Below are 23,548 nucleotides of genomic sequence, written 5' to 3'. Positions count from 1 at the left end.
CCAACCCAAACTTGTCTTTGGTGAACACTTAGAACTTCTGACAGTGTATTATTGCTGTCTGTGCCTTCCTGTGGCAGTGACAACACATTTCCCCATCCCCTATTTCGTATACAGGTGCCACAGAGGCAGGAAGTGAGAAAAAATCTCCACAATGGGAGAATCTGGCAGAATTTTTAAGTTCTCCTCACTTTATCCAAAACTAAAAAAAATGTTTCGATTGGAGTTAGGCTTTTATGGAAACTGTGATTTGCACATGTATTCTTTGCTGGTGGGCTCTGTGTTGTCAATACTGAAATTTTTACTTGTCATCAAATATATAAATATGTGCGGTGAAATCCGTGTTGAATAGCCTTCAGCTATTTTTGACTCTGGCGGCGACAGTCCTTCGGCCTCCGTATTACGGAGGAGGGTGCCTGGCTTTGCTGAGGTGGATTGGATAAGGTTGCTGTTTGCTTGTACCTCTCATAGAAGAGCTTTGTCCTGCCATGGCCTTGTACCATTTGGCTGCAGGACAGGGAGTTTATTTTATACCTCTCTGGAGAGTAGAGTTGCACAGCGCACAGCCAGAAGTCCCAGCAGCTCAGCAGTTCTAGAAGATTCCATTGCTCTTCTCTCACTTCTTTTTACGTACTTGTTTTTCATTTTAAACATAAAAAGTGTTACAAAAACAAAATGTGTATTTTCTTTTGGTTTATCAGTTTGGAATTGATGTATGCGGCTTCACTGTGCGTCTATAAGACCAGCCAGGACTTGTGTTATGTCTGTTCTCAGTCTGGTAGTTGACTACAGACCAGAAAAAATATGGCCACTGGTGGCATTCTCTGTAATTGGGATTTGGGGTATCAGTGTGTCATTGTTCAGTTGACCCCAAATATAAATGTGTTAAGGTCTGAAACCACAGCCATTGTCCAGGGCCCCCGAAGGTATCAGTGTGTTACTGTTCTTGGATTCCAAGTGTCAATGTGTCATTGTTCAAGGGGTTGAGTTACTAAAACTGGAGAGTGCAAAATCTGGTGCAGCTGTACATAGTAGCCAATCAGCTTCTAACTTCAGCTTGTTTAATTAAGCTTTGCCAAAAAAAACAAACTGGAAGCTGATTGGTTTATAGGCTGAGCTGCACCAGATTTTTCACTCTCCAGTTTTAGTAAATAAACATCAATGTATCAATGTATCATTGTTCTAGGATCCCAAGTGTCAATCTGCCATTGTTGTAGGGCCCCTGAGTGTCCATATATCATTGTTCTAGGACCCCAAGTGTTAGCATGTCATTGTTCTTGGGCCTCAAGTGTCTGTATCATTTTTTAAGTCCCTATTATCAGTATGTTGTTCCAGAACCCCAAGTGTCAATGTGTCATTATGCTTGAACCCCAAACTTCAGTGTGCCATTGTTCTAGGACCCTAAGTGTCAGTGTGTCATTGTTCTTGGACACCAATAGTCTATGTGTCATTGTTGTAGGACAGTGGTCTCATAACTGTGGCCCGGGGGGGACAGATGTGGCCCTTTGGTTGCCTTTGGGGCACTATTTTCATCCACTGATATGAACAATAAGGCATAATCCCCCCCCCAACACCAATGAAGGGGCAGAAATACTCCCAAAGACACCAAAGATGGTATACAATTCCTCCCAATAACACCAACAATGAGGCTCAGTGACGCAAACACTGAGCCTTTTCTACTTCCAATGCCCACAGTCCAGCCCCCCTTCAGTCTGATGGACAGTAAATTGGCCCTTTGTTTAGAAAGCTTGGAGACCCCTGCTCTATGACACCAAGTGTCAGTGTGTCATTGTTCTAGGATCCAAGTGTCAGTTTGTCATTGGTCTAGGACACCAAGTATTGGTGCGTCATTTTTCTAAAACATCAACTATCAGCGTATCATTGTTCTGGGACCCCAATTGTCAGTGTATCATTGTTCTAGGATCCAAGTTTCAGTTTCATTGGTCTAGGACACCAAATATCGGTGTGTCATTTTTCTGGGACATCAAGTGTCAGTATATCATTGTTCTGGGACCCCAGGGGGTTTATTTACTAAAGCTGGAGAGTCCAAAATCTGACTCCCTTCTGCATAGAAACCAATCAGCTTCTAACCTCAGCTTGTTCAATGAAGCTTTGGCAATGAAACCTGGAAGCTGATTGGTTTCTATGCAGAAGTGAGTCTGATTTTGCACTCTCCAGCTTTAGTAAATAAACCCCCAAGTGTCGGTGTGTCATTGTTTTTTAATCAAAAATGTCAATGCATCAATGTTTTAGAATCCCAAGTGTCTGTGTCATTGCTCAGGGAAACCAAGTGTCAGTGTGTCATTGTTCTGGGACCCCCAAGTATCAGTGTGTTATTGTTGTATGCAGCTGATGCTAGTGTTTAAAGGTTCCAGTAAATAAAGTGTAATTGTACAATAATACATTGCCCTTAAGCATCAGCTGATCTCCACAGTAGTTCTTTTGGCACCAAGAACAATCAAAAAAGGTGTTCCTTTTGTGTTCTCTACCCTAAATGTTATCTATATCTTTCCTTTACCTTTTTGTAAATAAGACTTCACAATCTACTGGCCAAATCCTGGACACTTTAAACTTGACCTTTCATGGGTTGGATTCCCGACCATGGCGCCTCCTGCATGGAGTTTGCATGTTCTCCCTGTGCTTGCGTGGGTTTCCACCGGGTACTCCGGTTTCCTCCCACGCTGCAAAAAGACATGCTGGTAGGTTAATTAGATCCTGTGTAAATTGTTCCTACTATGTGTATGTATGAATGAGTTAGGGACCTTAGATTGTACGCCCCTTGAGGGTTATGACTGATGCGAATGTACAATATATATGTAAAGTGCTGTGTAAATTGACAGCGCTGTATAAGCACCTGTAATAATAAATGGAAACCATAACATGTGAACCTTAACCCAACCCTACATTAACCTAACTCTTAACACCTAATCTGGTCTTAACATTGAAAGCTTATGTCAAGCCAAAAAACGTTTTTCTAGCTTTTGAGAGAGTGGCGAAGGAAAAGAATGCCTATGTAGTTTTTTCTACTGTCTGGGCCTCTGTTAGAGAGATTCTCCTCACTTCCTGTCCTGGTGACAACATTTCCTCACTGTGTTGCTGTTTGAAAGGTCCCCTCACTTTATGTCTGGCAAAACATTGCCAGAAGGACAAGAAGTGAGGGAAGAGCTCTCTAACGGAGCCTCAGACATCCGTAAAAACCCAACAGGGGTTCTAGCCCTTCCCACTTCATATAAAACTGTTTTAAAAGGTTTCAACTGAGTTCACACTTTAAAAGAGAAGTATGGTCAAAGCTGTTTTGTCCATACTTCTGTGTCACAGGAGTGCACTTATTTCTCTCACTCCTGTGACCCAGATTCATTCAACAGTGACCTAAAGCCCACTGTCAGCTGATGTCACAGAACTGGATCAGGTTCTGCAAGGATCCTGACAATAATGTCGAGATCCACCCAGATGCCTGAATGGCAGCTGGCTCAGCCTCTCAGCACCCTGCTGAGAGCCTAAGCCAGCCACTCCACAGTCTGGTGCTCCAGTGAGCACTGGAGGGGCAGAACAGAGAGCCAGTGAGTGAGAGTCACTGCTCTTTGCTCAGTGAAGACTGAGAACTAATTGATCAGCAGTCATGTGGACAGCTGTAGCATTGGATCGATGCTGCAGCCATATACTGTAGATGAGTATGAATGTTTATTTTTTTTGCTATCCCACACTTTTCTTTTAACCTATCACTCAGAGCCCTCAATCCTAACCCTAACTGTAGCTGCTCACTTGTAAAAAACAGCCACTCAACCGTCACACAATCCAGTGGTGTGGTCACCCTATCCATTTTTTCCAGCAGAGTCCTGTTCCACGTTTCGACATCTTATCTGTGGGCACCCAGTTGTGACAGCTTCTGGCTTCAAAGCTGGGTGCCCACTGCGCATGTGTGAGTAGTGCTGGGCATTGTGAATGGTCCTGCAGTCTTCTGGGACCTGTCGTATGTCCCAGAAGACTGAGGAGAGGGGGCTGGAGAACTTCCTGATCGCCTAGGTGGTCAGAGCGGAAGTAGGAGCAGGCACCCTTCAAAATCGGGTACCCACTCCCCCTGCTCCCCGAAAGCTCCCATTTCTTTACATGAAGCGAGGGAGCAGACCTTAAAGCAGAACTTCCCCTTTTGGGATCTTTGCCTCTAGTCTAGTTTTTAACATTTCTTTAACCCTTTGCAAATACTTTTTATGGGCAACTCTGACAGATAACAGCAGCTTACCATATCCAAATAGTAAAACTATTAACATTTTTGGGAAGTGTTCAGGCCTGTTTATATAAGGCACAGCTGACTGAACATTCTCAAGAGACTAATTCTGGTAATTTCCATAGTCCTTCAACAGGATAATCTTTTTTTCTTTTCTTTTTTTTTTTTACATTCTGACGTCATCATGAGTACAATCAAGGGACTTTATTATATTTACACACTGTTAATGACAAGGTAATATAGAAGCACTGTGGGTGTATGAGGAGGCGGACTGTCGCCTTATACGTAGATTATCACATCTTATCTTTCTGGAGTTATACTTAGCACAGGAGGAAAGCGACAGTTCAAGGCAGAGAAATGGAAAAGCATAGAAAGCAGTGACTATAATGTATATACAGAGTCCGCTTTCTGTGATCTCGGCTGCACATCATCGAGCTTTCGGTGCATCAATATGAATACCGAGTGCAGTTTGTTTTGCTGTTCTCTTTCATGTCAATAGCTCTTTTGCACCAGAATGTTAAAACCCAGCTGCAGACAAAACTTTTTGGATAGGGTAGGGAAAGGATAGAACCTCGGTCAGATTTTTTATTGTCTGTTTGCTACTCAGCCAGTGTGATAGCATCAAGATAGTATCTATTAGGCTACCTGATTGAACCTCTAACCTGACTTTCCATTAAATCATCCACAGAAGCCTTGAGGAATGGGTTGCTTTTCAATTCCTGAAACTCCAAAAACACTTTGTTTTTTCACGATCTTTAACGGTGCTCCTCATCTACCTTCAACACATTTCAAGGTCTTAGAAAAGCCCACTAAACAAGATTCATATTGCCATCTGTGTACCTAGAGGGATATTTTCTTTCAGAAAATGATGGGCCATCTCTCAATTGGGACACAGACCAAACCAAAAACATATTTAGTAAAGTGAGGAAAGGTCAGAAAGTCTTAGTGTTTTTATTGTTGTCCGTGCCTTTCTGTACCTTTCAACTCATTTCTTGTACAGGTGTTACACGTGAATCTACCCATCTCCTCCATAATATAAAATATAAATTATGGAGGAGATGGGTATTCTCCATAATATAAAATAAATATCCAGCAGGGATGGAGGGAACCCCTCATAATGGGCACAGCAGTTGTGCAAACACAGGAACTCAGTGCATAGATGGTGGGAACCCCTCATAATGGGCACAGCAGTTGTGCAGACACAGGAACTCAGTGCATGGATGGAGGGAACCCCTCATAATGGGCACAGCAGTTGTGCAAACACAGGAACTCAGTGCATGGATGGTGGGAACCCCTCATAATGGGCACAGCAGTTGTGCAGACACAGGAACTCAGTGCATGGATGGTGGGAACCCCTCATAATGGACACAGCAGGTGTGCAGACTTGGGAACTCAACACAGGGATGGTGGGAGTCACTCATATTAGGCATGGCAGGTGTGCAGAGATCTCATTATCAAAATCCAAAGTGTAGAAGAGACTCAATAACCCAAATTTAGAAGCTGTAGTCCTCACAGTGCTTTACCTGGATTGGTGGGTGCTGGAAGTAATTGCAATGGATAGATCAGTGTTACTGAGAAGTTGCAAGTTTACCAGAATTCCAAGTAAATACATAGCACATGTTTGTTGTGAAAAAAAGTCACTTAGAAGCATGCCAACATTCAGGGACTTTGTTGAGTCCCTTCTTTAAAGTGGTTGCAAAGGCTGAATGTGTTTTACTTTATGCATTCTATGCCTGAAGGTGAAAAACCTTCACTATTCAGCTCTCCCCCACCCCCCCTAATAGTTACCTGAGCCTGATCCCGATGCAGCGATGTGCATAAGAGCAACTGCTGTCCCAGCTCTCGGCCTCCTCATTGGCTCAGAGACAGCAGCGGGAGCCATCAGCTGTCAATCAGAATCAGTGAGGAGGGAGCGAGGGGCGGGGCAAAGCCCTGCTGTCTGTGTCTATGGACGCAGCCAGTAGGGCTCAGGAGCAAACCCACACAAATCCCCCCCTTAGCAAGCGGGTTCCTGGGGGGGAGTCTTGAAGGGGGGAGGAGCCAGGAGCGCCGGAGGGGGATCCAAGAAGAGGATGATCGGGCCTGCTCTGTGGAAAACCATTTTTTTTTAAATTTAAAAATAGAGTCTTTATTATCATTTTAAGGCAACATAGTGCCTAGGTCACCAGCATGTCACCTTGAGGAAGGGACCCTGTGAGGTCCCAAAATGTTGGTATTCTTTGACTTATGTGATATCTGTTTTGTCTTTAAATATGTGTTACGCATTTATTTGAAATGCTGGGGACCTTGCATCTTCCCATTAGATAAAAAAAACTGTCAGGGGATTTAGTCCTGGTACACACCAGTGCGACTTCAGGTGCGACATGCGATTTACAAATCGCACCTAAAGTTGCATCTCATGTATTTCTATTCTTAATCAGTGCTATTTGAAGTAGCGCAATTTCAAAAATAGCTCCTGCACTACTTTTTTCCGATTTCATTGCAACTTGCACTGAGTTCTGTTAAATGAAGTTGCAAGCCGCAGTGAAATCGGAGGCACAAATCACACTGATCTGAAGCTTTGACATTGTGCTACTTCAAGTGAGGTAGCGCAATTTCAAAGTCGCATTCAGTGTGAACCAGGGCTTAGGGACTAGACACTGGCATGGTCACCAGGTGAAAATAAAGGGGAAAAAACCTCAAAAAGATTTCAAATGCAGCAATCACATCTAAGCATTGGTAAGCTGCAATATACGAAATGATTGTTCTTGGGTTTTTCTACACTTTGGGGTCAATTTATGAAGCAATTTATTCTGACTTTCATCAAGCATTTACTGCAGGTTAATCTTCCTGATGCATGTGTTTTAAATGACCGTGATTGATTACCACTAGTAAATGTTCAATAAAAGTCACATTTGCTGCTTTATAAATATACCGCATTAGTATGTTGCAACACTTGCACCCTGGTGTCAGAGGCAATGTACATGTAGCACACAGTATCTTCATTTCTGTACTTGTACTTTTACCCTCATGTGTTAAATATTAATAACTCCTCTACAGCCCCAAGGAAGCTGATTTAGGTTTACTGGTCCTTTTATCTAAAAAGTGGCTCCCCTAACTAATCCTAGCCCTCCTTCCTTTCCAAAGCAATCTGCAAAGTTAAAAAAATGCAACGTGCCATTTTCGGGTGGCAGGATAATTGGGCGATTTTAGAGTGTCAGGCGTTGCAGCATCAGGGGTTAAGTGGTTGGGGGAACTCCGCTCACAGTAACACAGGCTGTGCCAGCTCGGCTGCCTCTGAGGCTGAATCAGCTGGGGAATCACACAGCCTGTGTCTTCCAGGGCGTCTTGAGTGCTGGAGCGTGATGTCTCTGCTAAAAATGGGAGATGACTCACGGCTGAGTCAACAGCGAAGGTGTTTGTGGAAGCGAGAGGCTTCACAGGGGTCTGCAATATGAGCAGAGGCATTACTGTGCCCGTGCGCTGCAACACCCGCTGCTTGCTAAAACACCCCCTCCCCTGACCGCTAAAGGCAATAATAGCACACGTCATCCCTCCACATCTCAGACTCTGAGGACCATATGCTTGTTTTATGTTTAAATGTATTTAACAATTTTTTAAAGCCTCCCCAGTTTGACCTTATACGACAGTGATCAAATGGCTGACGTGTGTTTTGCAGCCCCAAGGTCCTGGGTCAGGACAGGGGTAGAGACGAAATGTCTCGAGTGTGCAGGATAGCTCAAGTCAGTCTGTATATTTGCCTGATATGGCACAAATACATCAGATGTCTTTGATAATCACACAGAGAGATCTCCCTGCCATAATTCCAAGCTATGCTCCTGTCTACCTGGGAGTTTTGGGTGTCCCTCCCCAACTTTGTGTGCTCCAGCTTCTCATATTACATTCTCCATAATATAAAATAAATAAAATTCCATCAGGGATGGTGGGAGCCCCTCATAATGGGCACTGCAGGAGCCCAATTGCATGGAGGTGCAGACATCAAAACAAAAAGTCTAGCCAGGGAATGAAAATATGAATATTTGATATTTGCTACATTTTCTAATTTGCAACATCCTTCTGATATGTACAGAATATCCTGATATTATCTTGTGCCCTGTACTGTATATAGTATATGCAGAGATAAGAGCTGTGGGAGGGACTCATCAGACCCCATCCACTTCAAGTTGCCTGCAGAAAACTACAGGAGGAAGCGGAGACAAGACCAGTCAGTGTGCACAAATAGAGATAGCAGCAATGGCCGGTCATTATTACAGGAAGTTTCTGCACAGAGGCAAAGTTTCACACTGGATTACTGCACAGATGTGAAAGAAAAACACAAAGTACACCAAGGAGGGGATTTACTAAAACTGGAGAGTGCAAAATCTGGTACAGCTTTGCTTAGAAACCAATCAGCTTCCAGGTTTTATTGTCAAAGTTTAAAGGATAAGTTCACCTTTTGACCAAAAATAATAAATACACAGGTGCAGGTAAAAAAATGTGCATCTGTTATTTTTAGTTGCAGGAGTCTGTAAAGCATTGCACCAGCGATTAGCAGATCACTGTTGCCATGCAGATCTCCTGCAAACCTGTGAGCCCTGGTTCACACTGATGCAGTGTGGCACATCGCATGTGATTCGCACAGGAACCACATTTCTGTGCAAATCACATGTGCTGTCTGTGCAGTGTGATTTGAGTCATACATTTTGTATGACTCCAATCGCATCGCATCAACACCAAAAAGGTGCAGGGCCCTTTTTTTCCCGCACCTGATTCGTATCACATGGGTGTTCACACACTTACAATGTGAATTCTGGTAATCGCACTGTGTTTTTCATGCAATTGCAATGCGGTGTGGGAAACGCACAGGATTCAGTATATCTGCTTGCCCGTACGGGATGTACAGGTAAGCAGATTCATTGACAGGAAGATTCAATGAACTTCCACGGCCCTCCGTGGTAGTTCATTTAGAACTACAAAGCGACAGGCTCGGTTCACATATGTGCGGGTGGTGCCGCTGCAGAACCCGCATAAATACCTGCAGCCGTACCACCCACACAGAGGAATGCGGGACCCACGGGCAGGCACCCTTAATTCTAATGGAATGCCACCTGCACTGGAAATTGCAACCGTACTGGGAACCGAGGTTCCTGTGTGGGCTGCGATTTCCGTAGAAGTGCAGGGACTTCTTCCGTGCGTGTCCTGGGGCACGGGAGTCCATTCAAATAAAACTAATGGAGCCAACCCAACTGTTTTGGTTTCAATAAGCTTCAAGTTGATGCCTTTTACATTGATATCTAGAGTTTACCATTCAGTATTTGTGTTCACTTTACAGAAGGAAGGTGAATTGCCCGTATCGAAGAGGAAATGGCAGGCAGGAGAGAAGATAATGTTCACGCTGGTGTCCGTACCGCACGGGAATGACATTGCATCACTCTTTGAGCTGGATGCCACAACTCTGCAGCGAGCTGACTGCTTGGTGCCCAGGTAAAGCCAGAGCGCACCAGATTTTTTTCCAAACCTTTTTTTATTTGTTTTTGATAGAGTGGAGAAGTTAAAACTTAGCACAGGTTTTTTTTTTTTTTTTTGCTGAGGTCTCTCTGAGGAGATCTCCCATGATTTTCTGTCCTGGTGACATTGTTTCACCTGGACAGGAAGTAAGAGAAAATCTCCAAAGTAAACACAAAATCAAAAAGCTGATGGGAGTTATAGTCTTCCCCTTATCTGCTAAGAAAAAGAAGAGTATTTTATTCATTTTTTTTTCTTCTTTTACTGTCTTGTCCTTCTGCTGACAAAACCAGGACAGGAAGCAAGGAAATGTCCCCATTGGGACCATGGAGAGCAGTAAAAAACGGACAAAGGTTCTAGTGCTTCTGTTCTATTTAAAGGAGAAGTACAGCCAAAGCTCTTTTGGCAGTACTTCTGTGGATCACAGGAGTGCAGAATGAACTTAAGCCCACTGTAGAATGACGTCACTCAGCTGGTCCAGACTGGGGAAAGATCCCTACTTCAAAGTCGGGTTCCACCAACAGAGTCTGGAGTGGCACCTGGCTCAGCCTCTCAGTGAGCTGCGACAAGACAGTGAGCAGAGACAAGACCAGTCAGACCAAGGAGAGAGAGCAGCAGTGACCGGTCTTTATTACAGGAAGCTCCTGTACAGAGGCAAACTTTCACACTGGATTACAGCACAGATCTGGAAGAAATACACAAAGCACAATCAGATTTGAAGTGGTTATAAAGGCTCAAGGTTTTTTACCTTCATGCATACTATGCATGAAGGTAAAAAACCTTCTTTGTGCAGCACCCCCCCCAGCCCCCTCTAATACTCACCTAAGCCCCCTCTCGATCAGCGATGTGCAGTGGAGTCTCGGCTATGCCAGGACTCCCTCACCTTATTGGATGAAATAGTCAGTCACAGCAAGTGAGCCAATGAGAAGAGTGTGGGGGGAGCCGCGATCCTGTGAGTGAATGGACACATGAAGCAGTGGCTGGGGAGTGCGCCTGCTCGGGTGCTCCCATAGCAAGCTGCTTGCTGTGGAGGCGCCCAACAGGAGGGAGGAGCCAGAGCGCCAGCAGGGAACCTGAGAAGAGGAGGATCCAGGCTGATCTGTGCAATATAGACATTTTTTTTTTAATTTAAGCCTCTAGAATCACTTTAAATATGAACACACATGCCTCTTGTATTTAGATGATATTTGCTGAATCCAGAGTTCAGCTTTAACAGCAAAAATATTATTTGCACTTCCTTGTAATATGATATACATTGAATAATTTTATTAGCTTTGGTTTTCAGGAACAATTTTGTTTCCCAATGTAGGAACTCTTACGTCAGACTGCGCCATCTTTGTACGAACACTTGGGTGACCAGTACCAGTATTCCCATTGACACGGATGAGGAAAGACCTGTTATGCTGAAGGTAAGAGATGATTGCTGGCAGAATTAAAGTATTAGACCACTCAAAGTATATAGTTTAGTGTTTACAGGATTTTGGCAAGTTCAATGTCAAGGAGTTACATTGGTGTGATCCTTGCTCTGTAGTTCTTTCACCTTACTTACAGACCCCACACTCCTGATGCATTCTTCATAAATGACTATACCAAATTCACCAGCGCTTAGTGAATAAACGCTCTGCTGCACACAGCACAGTATGTCTTCAAATAGTTAACGTTTACAACATACAGTGCTCTTAAACATCAAAGTGCACTATCCACATATCAAAAATGATTCAAATAGAGCTAAATATGTGACATTATTAATATCCTGTGCTTGTCTCAATGTTCTTTACAATCAAATCATAATATCATAATAAAAAAAGGATCTTGTGTAAATACTGTGTAATCTTCAGTGCGCCACTCCACCACTGTGCTCCACCACCACTCCACCACATATCATTTTTGATATGTGGATAGTGCTCTTTTATGTTTAAGAGCTCTGTATATTGTAAAAGTTAACTATTCTTCATAAATGAATTCAAATAAAAAAAATCCAACAGGATGAATAGAAACCCCTCACAATGATAGCAGATGGAAGGATCTGCAGATTCAAGTCAAAGGACATCTAGTGGTAAAATTCAGTAATAAATGCAACACAAACACAATATACTTTCTTAGATTGTAAGCTCCAAGGAGCAGGGCCCTCCTAACCCTCTTGTATTGAACTGTATTGTTGCTGTATTGTCTCCCTTTATTTTGTAAAGCGCTGAGCAAACTGTTGGCGCTATATAAATCCTGTATTATAAAAATTAGAGATGAGCGAATCGAACTTGGCGAAGTGGAATTCGTTTCGAATATTGGGAAATATTCGACGCCGAATCCGAAAATTAGCAGACTTCGGATGCGCGAATCGAAATTTTCCAAAAATGGCGGCGACATGTGTGGCGACAGAGCGGGGATCTCTGGGAAGGCGCGCAGACAAGGCGCGCTGACCCATAATGCATTCATTCATGACATGTGATCGCATTAGCCAATCAGCAGCCAGCCAGCCAGCACTGTGTAATGGTCGAGCTATAAATTGCGGCCATCTTAGAATTCTCCATTAGCCTCCGGTCATTCAAGAGAGACAGACCTCTCTGTATTAGGGACAGAGTTAGGGCCAAAGAGACTTTAGGGCCACAGAATCGTTACTCAGGGACACAGAATTGTTACTCAGGGACACAGAATTTTTACTCAGGGACACAGAACTGTTACTCAGGGACACAGAATTGTTACTCAGGGACAGACACAGAATTGTTACTGAGGGACACAGAATTGTTACTGAGGGACACAGAATTGTTACTGAGGGACACAGAATTGTTACTCAGGGACACAGAATTGTTACTGAGGGACACAGAATTGTTACTCAGGGACAGACACAGAATTGTTACTCAGGGACAGACACAGAATTGTTACTGAGGGACACAGAATTGTTACTGAGGGACACAGAATTGTTACTCAGGGACACAGAATTGTTAATCAGGGACACAGAATTGTTACTCAGGGACACAGAATTGTTACTCAGGGACACAGAACTGTTACTCAGGGACACAGAACTGTTACTCAGGGACACAGAATTGTTACTCAGGGACACAGAACTGTTACTCAGGGACACAGAATTGTTACTCAGGGACAGACACAGAATTGTTACTGAGGGACACAGAATTGTTACTGAGGGACACAGAATTGTTACTGAGGGACACAGAATTGTTACTCAGGGACAGACACAGAATTGTTACTGAGGGACACAGAATTGTTACTGAGGGACACAGAATTGTTACTCAGGGACACAGAATTGTTACTCAGGGACACAGAATTGTTACTCAGGGACAGACACAGAATTGTTACTGAGGGACAAAGAATTGTTACTGAGGGACACAGAATTGTTACTCAGGGACAGACACAGAATTTTTACTCAGGGACACAGAATCGTTACTCAGGGACACAGAATCGTTCAATTAAAGAGTATGTCAGACAACACGCAGAGGAGTGGCAGAGGAGGCAATGTTTCAGGAGCGAGCAGACGTGGCAGCAGAGGAAGGGGTCGAGGCAGCACTAGTCGCAGCCAGAGGCCAGTGCTCCCGGTGTCATCCAGCGGTCGTGTCTCCACCGACAACCCTGCCGTCATCGATTGGTTGGCTCGGTCGTCTTCCTCTTCCCAGGTCACCTCTGACACCTACAGCCAACGGTCGGTGGGTACGTCAGACACAACCGTTAGTTATCATGGCCCGGGAGCAAGCCCACTGAAATCACGTGTCCTCTACCTGCCCCTGTCCTTTGGTGTTCCTTCACCAAGCGAAGTATCGCATGCTGTGGGCTCAGCCCCACTGTACAGTGAGGAAGAGCTAACAGAGGGCGGTCAGGAACGGGGGGAGACACCCGCCTCTTCAGCAGCCAGGCGAAGAAGTACTGGCGAGGAGAGTGGCTCGGTAGCCGGTCTAGAGACAGGTCTGTCTCCTGACCCACACGCAGCCGAGGGGGCTAGTAGTGAGGCGGAGACCCTAATTGATGATGATGAGGCTGATCGCACTTGGCAGCCTCGTCGTCATCAGGCTATTGCTTCCACATCATCAGGAGAAGAGGGTGCCAGCTTGGCAGCGAGCAAAACAGTCGGTGGGTTGCCCAGGAGGCAGCAGGGTCGCAGCAGTGTCAGTGGAGGCAAACGGCCACGGAGTAGAGCACCAGCTCCACTGCAGCCTACCACCACGGCCAGTAGTGGTGCCGGTGTGCACGGAGGAAGTAGCAGTCAGCCAGTGAGGAGTAGCGGGGGCAAAGTTTCCTACTCGGCGGTGTGGCAATTTTTCGTCAAGCCGCCCGAGGAAGTAAACGTAGCCGTATGTCGACTATGTGGCCAGAAAGTCAAGCGTGGCCAGGGGGCCCATGTTGGGACTACAGCGTTGCGTCAGCATATGCAGCGTCGCCATTCGGTGGCCTGGGAAAACCGTGATAAAGATACGGCGGTTCTGCCTGCCCCAGCCCCCGCTCCATCACCCGCTCCGTTACTTGCTCCGTCACCCGACGTCAATCGCCCTCTATCAGCCAGTCAAGGCTCCAACACCTCTGCTGAGGGGAGTTGTCGCTCGTTGGCATCTTCCGCTCGTTCAGATGCTCCTTCTCCTGCTACTCCTCTTCACGGATTCCGTCAGCAGTCTTTCTTGGAATCCGTTTCCAAGAGACAACAGTTTGCGAGCACGCACCCGACGGTGCAAAAGCTGAACGTCCTCCTGTCCAAGTTGCTGGTGCTGCAGTCCCTCCCTTTCCAAGTGGTGGACTCAGCACCTTTCCAAGAAATGATGGCTTGTGCCGCGCCGCGGTGGAGAGTGCCAAGCCGGCATTTCTTCGCCAAAAAGGCAGTGCAAGCCCTGCATTCACATGTAGAAGAGATGGTGGGCCAGTCTTTGAGCATGTCGGTCTCTGCCAAAGTGCACGGCAGCGCCGACGTGTGGAGCTGTAACTACGGTCAGGGACAGTACATGTCATTTACGGCCCACTGGGTGAACGTGGTGCCGGCACAGCCGCACCAGCAACTTGGACAGGTCACGCCGCTTTTGCCTCCACGTTTGCACGTCCTTGGTCCAGAAAAGATGTCCGCCTCTACCACCTCTTCTTCCGCCGTGTCCTCAGCCGCCACCCCCGTGCCAAGTCCCATTACCCGACCGGCATATCACATGTGCAGGGCGCAACGGTGTCACGCTGTGCTGCACCTGGTATGCCTTGGCGAACGTAGTCACACAGGGGAGGAACTTCTGAGTGTAATGAACAGAGAAATCGACAGATGGCTGTCTCCGCGCAAACTGAAAATCGGAACCATGTTGACCGACAACGGAAAGAACATGGTGTCTGCTCTGCATCAAGGAAGGTTGTGCCATGCATGGCTCACGTGTTCAATCTGGTTGTCAAGCGGTTCCTAAAATCCACCATCCCACTGCAAGACATCCTTAAAATGTCACGTAAACTTTGCATGCATTTCAGCCATTCCTACACCGCAAAGCACACCCTCCTTGAGCTGCAGCGGCAGAACGGAATTCCACAGCATCGCCTGATCTGCGACGTTGCAACAAGGTGGAATTCAACCCTACATATGTTAGACCGCCTTTACGAACAGCGCAAGGCCATCACCGATTTCCTGATGTTACAAGCGGATAAAGGTACTCCCCTGTGTAACTTAGATGTCAGCCATTGGCAGCTCATGCGTGACACCTGCCGCTTGCTCAGGTTCTTTGAGGAGGCCATGCTATTCGTGAGTCGGCAGGACTATGGGATGAACGACGTCATTCCTCTGTTGCACGTCCTGGAACAAATGCTGTTAACAATGGCTGGTCAGGGTGCGGTAGACGTGGCGCACAGATCTCAACGCCACATGACCCCTGTGGGGGCAGGACAGGAAGAAGAGGAGGAGGTAGAGGAGGACATTGGTGCTCAGGAATTATTGAGTGAAATGGGTGGTTTTTCCACTCAGCGGACAGAAGTGGAGGAGCAGGAGCATCTGGTAGAGGAGGAGGAGGAGACAGAGGACCCAGACGCACCGTGGCAGTATGCTGTGGAGATGGAGGCAGGGAGTCCCTCGCATTCCTTGGCACAAATGGCCCATAGCATGCTCGGTTGCTTGCGTAGCGACAGCCGAATAATAACCATCAGACAGAGGGATGACTTTTGGCTGTCCATCTTGTTGGACCCTCGCTACCGTTCAAAAATGGTGGCCTTTTTCACACCTGCTGAGAGGGAGGCCAAAATAACGTACTATAAAAACCACCTATGTAGTCAGTTGGTCTCTGCCTTTCTGCGCCAACGTCCATCCTCAGACACTGTGGGCCCTGTGCGCTCGCGTTCCGCTGCCATGGCAGCAGGGGAGGGGTGGGGTGGTAGGAGCAGTGGCAGCTCCACCAGCAGCGGCTGCCTCAGTCTGCAGTCGATGATGAGTAGCTTTCTTCACCAGCGCAGTGAGGAAACTACTAACCAGCCGCAGCAGCAGCAGCATCAGGTGGACCTGGAGCAGGACCTCAAACAACAGGCTTGGGCCTACTTGGACAGCACCCTGCCAACCGAGGTAGACAATCCCCTTGACTACTGGGCAACGAAACTTGACCTTTGGCCCCAACTAGCTGAATTTGCCCTTGAAAGGCTGTCATGCCCGGCCAGTAGCGTGGCATCGGAGCGCGTGTTTAGTGCTGCAGGAGGTATTGTAACTCCGCGGAGGATACGACTGTCCACCCAAAGTGTGGAGAGACTCACGTTTGTGAAAATGAATCAGGCGTGGATTAGTCTGGATTTCAAACCACCAGTTCCTGACACAACTGACTAAATCCGCCATGAATCATGCCCCAAACATGTTATTATTTTTAACATAGGCCTCTGTATGGCCTTCAATTTAAGCTGCTTACGCTTCGCCACTCTGCCATGGGCCCCTGTACCGCCTCCTCTTGCTGCTGCCAGGTCCAGAGTGTCTCATGGGTCCCTGTACAGCCTCCCATTGCTGCTGTCTCCATCGCCACACTCTGCCATGTGCCACTTTCAGGTCTCCTCACACTGCTGGTGGGTTCCATTTTGTCATAGGGTGCTGGCAGATTACGGGCCTCCCATTGCTGCTGCCATGCCCGTAATCTGCCATGGGCCCCCGTACCGACTCCTCATGCTGCTGCCAGGCCCGTAATCTGTCATGGGCCCCTGTACCGCCTCCTCATGCTGCTGCCAGGTCCAGAGTGTCTCATGGGTCCCTGTACGGCCTCCCATTGCTGCTGTCTCCATCGCCACACTCTGCCATGTGCCACTTTCAGGTCTCCTCACACTGCTGGTGGGTTCCATTTTGTCATAGGGTGCTGGCAGATTACGGGCCTCCCATTGCTGCTGCCAGGCCCGTAATCTGCCATGGGCCCCCGTACCGCCTCCTCATGCTGCTGCCAGGTCCAGAGTGTCTCATGGGTCCCTGTACGGCCTCCCATTGCTGCTGTCTCCATCTCCACACTCTGCCATGTGCCACTTTCAGGTCTCCTCACACTGCTGGTGGGTTCCATTTTGTCATAGGGTGCTGGCAGATTACAGGCCTCCCATTGCTGCTGCCAGGCCCGTAATCTGCCATAGGCCCCCGTACCGCCTCCTCATGCTGCTGCCAGGTCCAGAGTGTCTCATGGGTCCCTGTACGGCCTCCCATTGCTGCTGTCTCCATCGCCACACTCTGCCATGTGCCACTTTCAGGTCTCCTCACACTGCTGGTGGGTTCCATTTTGTCATAGGGTGCTGGCAGATTACGGGCCTCCCATTGCTGCTGCCAGGCCCGTAATCTGCCATGGGCCCCCCTACCGCCTCCTCATGCTGCTGCCAGGTCCAGAGTGTCTCATGGGTCCCTGTACGGCCTCCCATTGCTGCTGTCTCCATCGCCACACTCTGCCATGTGCCACTTTCAGGTCTCCTCACACTGCTGGTGGGTTCCATTTTGTCATAGGGTGCTGGCAGATTACGGGCCTCCTATTGCTGCTGCCAGGCCCATAATCTGCCATGGGCCCCCGTACCGCCTCCTCATGCTGCTGCCAGGTCCAGAGTGTCTCATGGGTCCCTGTACGGCCTCCCATTGCTGCTGTCTCCATCGCCACACTCTGCCATGTGCCACTTTCAGGTCTCCTCACACTGCTGGTGGGTTCCATTTTGTCATAGGGTGCTGGCAGATTACGGGCCTCCCATTGCTGCTGCCATGCCCGTAATCTGCCATGGGCCCCCGTACCGACTCCTCATGCTGCTGCCAGGCCCGTAATCTGTCATGGGCCCCTGTACCGCCTCCTCATGCTGCTGCCAGGTCCAGAGTGTCTCATGGGTCCCTGTACGGCCTCCCATTGCTGCTGTCTCCATCGCCACACTCTGCCATGTGCCACTTTCAGGTCTCCTCACACTGCTGGTGGGTTCCATTTTGTCATAGGGTGCTGGCAGATTACGGGCCTCCCATTGCTGCTGCCAGGCCCGTAATCTGTCACGGGCCCCTGTACCGCCTCCTCATGCTGCTGCCAGGCCCGTAATCTGTCATGGGTCCCTGTACGGCCTCCCATTGCTGCTGTCTCCATCATCACACTCTGCCATGTGCCACTTTCAGGTCTCCTCACACTGCTGGTGGGTTCCATTTTGTCATAGGGTGCTGGCAGATTACGGGTCTCCCATTGCTGCTGCCAGGCCCGTAATCTGCTATTGGCCCCCGTACCGCCTCCTCATGCTGCTGCCAGGTCCAGAGTGTCTCATGGGTCCCTATACGGCCTCCCATTGCTGCTGTCTCCATCGCCACACTCTGCCATGTGCCACTTTCAGGTCTCCTCACACTGCTGGTGGGTTCCATTTTGTCATAGGGTGCTGGCAGATTACGGGCCTCCCATTGCTGCTGCCAGGCCCGTAATCTGCCATGGGCCCCCGTACCGACTCCTCATGCTGCTGCCAGGCCCGTAATCTGTCATGGGCCCCTGTACCGCCTCCTCATGCTGCTGCCAGGTCCAGAGTGTCTCATGGGTCCCTGTACGGCCTCCCATTGCTGCTGTCTCCATCGCCACACTCTGCCATGTGCCACTTTCAGGTCTCCTCACACTGCTGGTGGGTTCCATTTTGTCATAGGGTGCTGGCAGATTACGGGCCTCCCATTGCTGCTGCCAGGCCCGTAATCTGTCATGTGCCCCTGTACCGCCTCCTCATGCTGCTGCCAGGCCCGTAATCTGTCATGGGTCCCTGTACGGCCTCCCATTGCTGCTGTCTCCATCGCCACACTCTGCCATGTGCCACTTTCAGGTCTCCTCACACTGCTGGTGGGTTCCATTTTGTCATAGGGTGCTGGCAGATTACGGGCCTCCCATTGCTGCTGCCAGGCCCGTAATCTGCCATGGGCCCCCGTACCGCCTCCTCATGCTGCTGCCAGGTCCAGAGTGTCTCATGGGTCCCTGTACGGCCTCCCATTGCTGCTGTCTCCATCGCCACACTCTGCCATGTGCCACTTTCAGGTCTCCTCACACTGCTGGTGGGTTCCATTTTGTCATAGGGTGCTGGCAGATTACGGGCCTCCCATTGCTGCTGCCAGGCCCGTAATCTGCCATGGGCCCCCGTACCGACTCCTCATGCTTCTGCCAGGCCCGTAATCTGTCATGGGCCCCTGTACCGCCTCCTCATGTTGCTGCCAGGTCCAGAGTGTCTCATGGGTCCCTGTACGGCCTCCCATTGCTGCTGTCTCCATCGCCACACTCTGCCATGTGCCACTTTCAGGTCTCCTCACACTGCTGGTGGGTTCCATTTTGTCATAGGGTGCTGGCAGATTACGGGCCTCCCATTGCTGCTGCCAGGCCTGTAATCTTCCATGGGCCCCCGTACCGACTCCTCATGCTGCTGCCAGGCCCGTAATCTGTCATGGGCCCCTGTACCGCCTCCTCATGCTGCTGCCAGGTCCAGAGTGTCTCATGGGTCCCTGTACGGCCTCCCATTGCTGCTGTCTCCATCGCCACACTCTGCCATGTGCCACTTTCAGGTCTCCTCACACTGCTGGTGGGTTCCATTTTGTCATAGGGTGCTGGCAGATTACGGGCCTCCCATTGCTGCTGCCAGGCCCGTAATCTGCCATAGGCCCCCGTACCGCCTCCTCATGCTGCTGCCAGGTCCAGAGTGTCTCATGGGTCCCTGTACGGCCTCCCATTGCTGCTGTCTCCATCGCCACACTCTGCCATGTGCCACTTTCAGGTCTCCTCACACTGCTGGTGGGTTCATTTTGTCATAGGGTGCTGGCAGATTACGGGCCTCCCATTGCTGCTGCCAGGCCCGTAATCTGCCATAGGCCCCCGTACCGACTCCTCATGCTGCTGCCAGGTCCAGAGTGTCTCATGGGTCCCTGTACGGCCTCCCATTGCTGCTGTCTCCATCGCCACACTCTGCCATGTGCCACTTTCAGGTCTCCTCACACTGCTGGTGGGTTCCATTTTGTCATAGGGTGCTGGCAGATTACGGGCCTCCCATTGCTGCTGCCAGGCCCGTAATCTGTCATGGGCCCCTGTACCGCCTCCTCATGCTGCTGCCAGGTCCAGAGTGTCTCATGGGTCCCTGTACGGCCTCCCATTGCTGCTGTCTCCATCGCCACACTCTGCCATGTGCCACTTTCAGGTCTCCTCACACTGCTGGTGGGTTCCATTTTGTCATAGGGTGCTGGCAGATTACGGGCCTCCCATTGCTGCTGCCAGGCCCGTAATCTGCCATGGGCCCCCGTACCGACTCCTCATGCTGCTGCCAGGTCCAGAGTGTCTCATGGGTCCCTGTACGGCCTCCCATTGCTGCTGTCTCCATCGCCACACTCTGCCATGTTCCACTTTCAGGTCTCCTCACACTGCTGGTGGGTTCCATTTTGTGATAGGGTGCTGGCAGATTACGGGCCTCCCATTGCTGCTGCCAGGCCCGTAATCTGTCATGGGCCCCTGTACCGCCTCCTCATGCTGCTGCCAGGTCCAGAGTGTCTCATGGGTCCCTGTACGGCCTCCCATTGCTGCTGTCTCCATCGCCACACTCTGCCATGTGCCACTTTCAGGTCTCCTCACACTGCTGGTGGGTTCCATTTTGTCATAGGGTGCTGGCAGATTACGGGCCTCCCATTGCTGCTGCCAGGCCCGTAATCTGCCATGGGCCCCCGTACCGACTCCTCATGCTGCTGCCAGGTCCAGAGTGTCTCATGGGTCCCTGTACGGCCTCCCATTGCTGCTGTCTCCATCGCCACACTCTGCCATGTTCCACTTTCAGGTCTCCTCACACTGCTGGTGGGTTCCATTTTGTGATAGGGTGCTGGCAGATTACGGGCCTCCCATTGCTGCTGCCAGGCCCGTAATCTGTCATGGGCCCCTGTACCGCCTCCTCATGCTGCTGCCAGGTCCAGAGTGTCTCATGGGTCCCTGTACGGCCTCCCATTGCTGCTGTCTCCATCGCCACACTCTGCCATGTGCCACTTTCAGGTCTCCTCACACTGCTGGTGGGTTCCATTTTGTCATAGGGTGCTGGCAGATTACGGGCCTCCCATTGCTGCTGCCAGGCCCGTAATCTGCCATGGGCCCCCGTACCGACTCCTCATGCTGCTGCCAGGCCCGTAATCTGTCATGGGCCCCTGTACCGCCTCCTCATGCTGCTGCCAGGTCCAGAGTGTCTCATGGGTCCCTGTATGACCTCCCATTGCTGCTGTCTCCATCGCCACACTCTGCCATGTGCCACTTTCAGGTCTCCTCACACTGCTGGTGGGTTCCATTTTGTCATAGGGTGCTGTATGGCCTCTCATTGCTGCTGCCTCCACCGCCACACTGTGGCTCCACACTCTGGTTTTGGCCCCGTGACTGCCCAAATGAGTGAAGTGTGCGGTGATTCTAAGATCGACGGCACTCATCTGCATGTCATACTGACTGACAGTATTATTTCTCTTCCCCAGCAGACTCCAAGGGCATTTAAATTAAAGGTACAGTGTTCTGCACTAATATAAAGGCTCTCTGAAGCCTAGAAACACCCTTTTTATATAAGTTAAATTCGCAGCGAATATATTCGACTCAAATCGAATTTATTCCGCGAATTCGCCGAATCAGCCGAATCGAATTTTTGAATACTTCGCTCATCTCTAATAAAAATAATAATAATACTTTTTTTCATATACTGTATGTAATGGTATTTGTGGGTGTCTGAATGATTTCCCCACCCTATGCAGATGGTAGACATGTCTACCTGCAGATGATTTGTCTGAATGGGTTATAAATCCAGTGACCACACCTTTCTATCCCTCTTACAATTTGGTGCTTCTTCATTCAATTAATGCAGAACGCCAGCCTTTCCCTCAGTCTTGCACACTTGTACATGCTCCTCTCCTGTACTGAAATTGTTTAATCTGATTTCACTGCATACTGTGAGCTTCTCACAATGTGCATTAGAAGCTTTAGATAAGCGCATCTCATTTCCCGTGTGAAGATTATTACGCATCATCTAGCTCTTTCCTCCCCAGGCTGACTGTCCCACTCCCAACCTTTTCAGTCACTGGATTTCAGTTCTTTCAATCATGGAGGCTCAGCAACACATGTGGGTGCTACCTAGGGCACTCTGCATGCAAATGCTTTTAGGATTGTCCACTCCAAAGGTCCAGCACCGTGCTCACCTGAACTGCTTCTTTCCTGGTCTTCAGGTCCCTGGCACTGGCATTTTTACTATGGGCAGCTGGCTGTGATTCCTTGCAGCTGCACAGCTGACTGCCCGCTGTGCATGCGTGAGCCACACTGTGCATTGCGAATGTACTTCTGAGACCTGTGACATGTCCCAGAAGGTTGCAGGGTGCATGGGGAGAACTTCTGGTGGATTGCCATGGTGCTCTTCCAGCCAAAAAAGTGACAAAAACAGAAGAGGAAGGGGGAGGAGGGCAAAAAGCAGGACTCCTCCTTTGGGGTGAAGTTCCGCTTTAAGATCCAGTCCACTACTTGCATCAGGAAGGACTGAAGCAGGGTACAGTGATGTTTTCAGGATGCTATGCAAAGTACCCTGTCAACCCCTCTCACCAACCATAGTGTGCCTGCCTTGCATAGAGAATCACAGATACCAAGTGATTAGATGGCTCCAGTCAATTGTGTTTTAGTTTTGAATAAAGGGGGGTAAACTTTCCTTCGCATTTTTAATTCTGTCTGTGTCCTCATTGATGAGATTTTCTCTCACCTTATATCATTCTGAAAACAAAAGGGGGATGCAGGCATCATTGTAAAAAAAAACATTATCAGAAATAAAACAATAAAGACATTGTCAGAAATTTGAACATTCCCACACTACTGAAAATGTGATTATATTTGTGTCTTTGTTGGCAAAATGTGTCTTTTCTGGTCCTGGCAGGAAGTGTGGGGGAATCTTTCCAATGGTGGACACAGGCTGCAATAAAAGCCTCACAGAAGCTCTGTCCCACTTTTTCCAGAACTAAAAGAAAATAAAAAAGTGTTGGGCAGGGGTTGGAGTTTATTGTAGTAAATCTATTAAGTCTGTCCATTAAAGTAACTTTTGACTACCATTTACCATTGCTACAATGGACCACTCTTTCCTTTCTGTATTCTGGAACAGAGTAGTTGTCAAGCATCCTGCATCCCACAGCCAACCAATCAAATCTCCACTAATTGGATGACTTAGGTACTGTATGATCAGCAGCATGTGGTCTTGCTACAGACATTGGCTGATATGTGACACACTTTCCTCCACCCGGTACCTTTTCTGGGAGATGTTGTATTGTTGGTGGTCAACCAGCTGAACTTCTTGATTGCTTTGGGTGCCTGCTACATCATCTTGAGGGCAGGGAGTTTTGCTGCCTGATTATTGGCAATCAGGTTGGGTGTGAAGCTGGATCTGAAAATGCTGTGATGTTTTGTGTTGTAAACCTGTAAC

The 23,548-nt window shown here is 48.7% G+C and overlaps 1 protein-coding gene across 4 annotated transcripts in view; it reads left to right on the top strand.

Moving 5' to 3' along the window:
* The window catches only part of ITPR2 (inositol 1,4,5-trisphosphate receptor type 2), a 464,180-nt gene that overhangs the window by 177,337 nt on the left and 263,295 nt on the right, over positions 1 to 23,548 (top strand). For all 4 annotated transcript variants that reach the window (XM_089671685.1, XM_089671684.1, XM_089671687.1 and 1 more), the window contains 2 exons: positions 9,534 to 9,685; positions 11,016 to 11,115. In XM_089671685.1, coding sequence (XP_089527811.1) covers positions 9,534 to 9,685; positions 11,016 to 11,115 — 252 coding nt within the window. The remainder of the gene's footprint in view (positions 1 to 9,533; positions 9,686 to 11,015; positions 11,116 to 23,548) is intronic.

This window comes from Staurois parvus, unplaced genomic scaffold, assembly GCF_062004578.1.
Source record: "Staurois parvus isolate SC_StPar_1 unplaced genomic scaffold, SC_StPar_1.0 ptg000114l, whole genome shotgun sequence".
Lineage (NCBI taxonomy): Eukaryota > Metazoa > Chordata > Amphibia > Anura > Ranidae > Staurois > Staurois parvus.
This window is presented reverse-complemented; position numbering and strand designations above follow the sequence as displayed.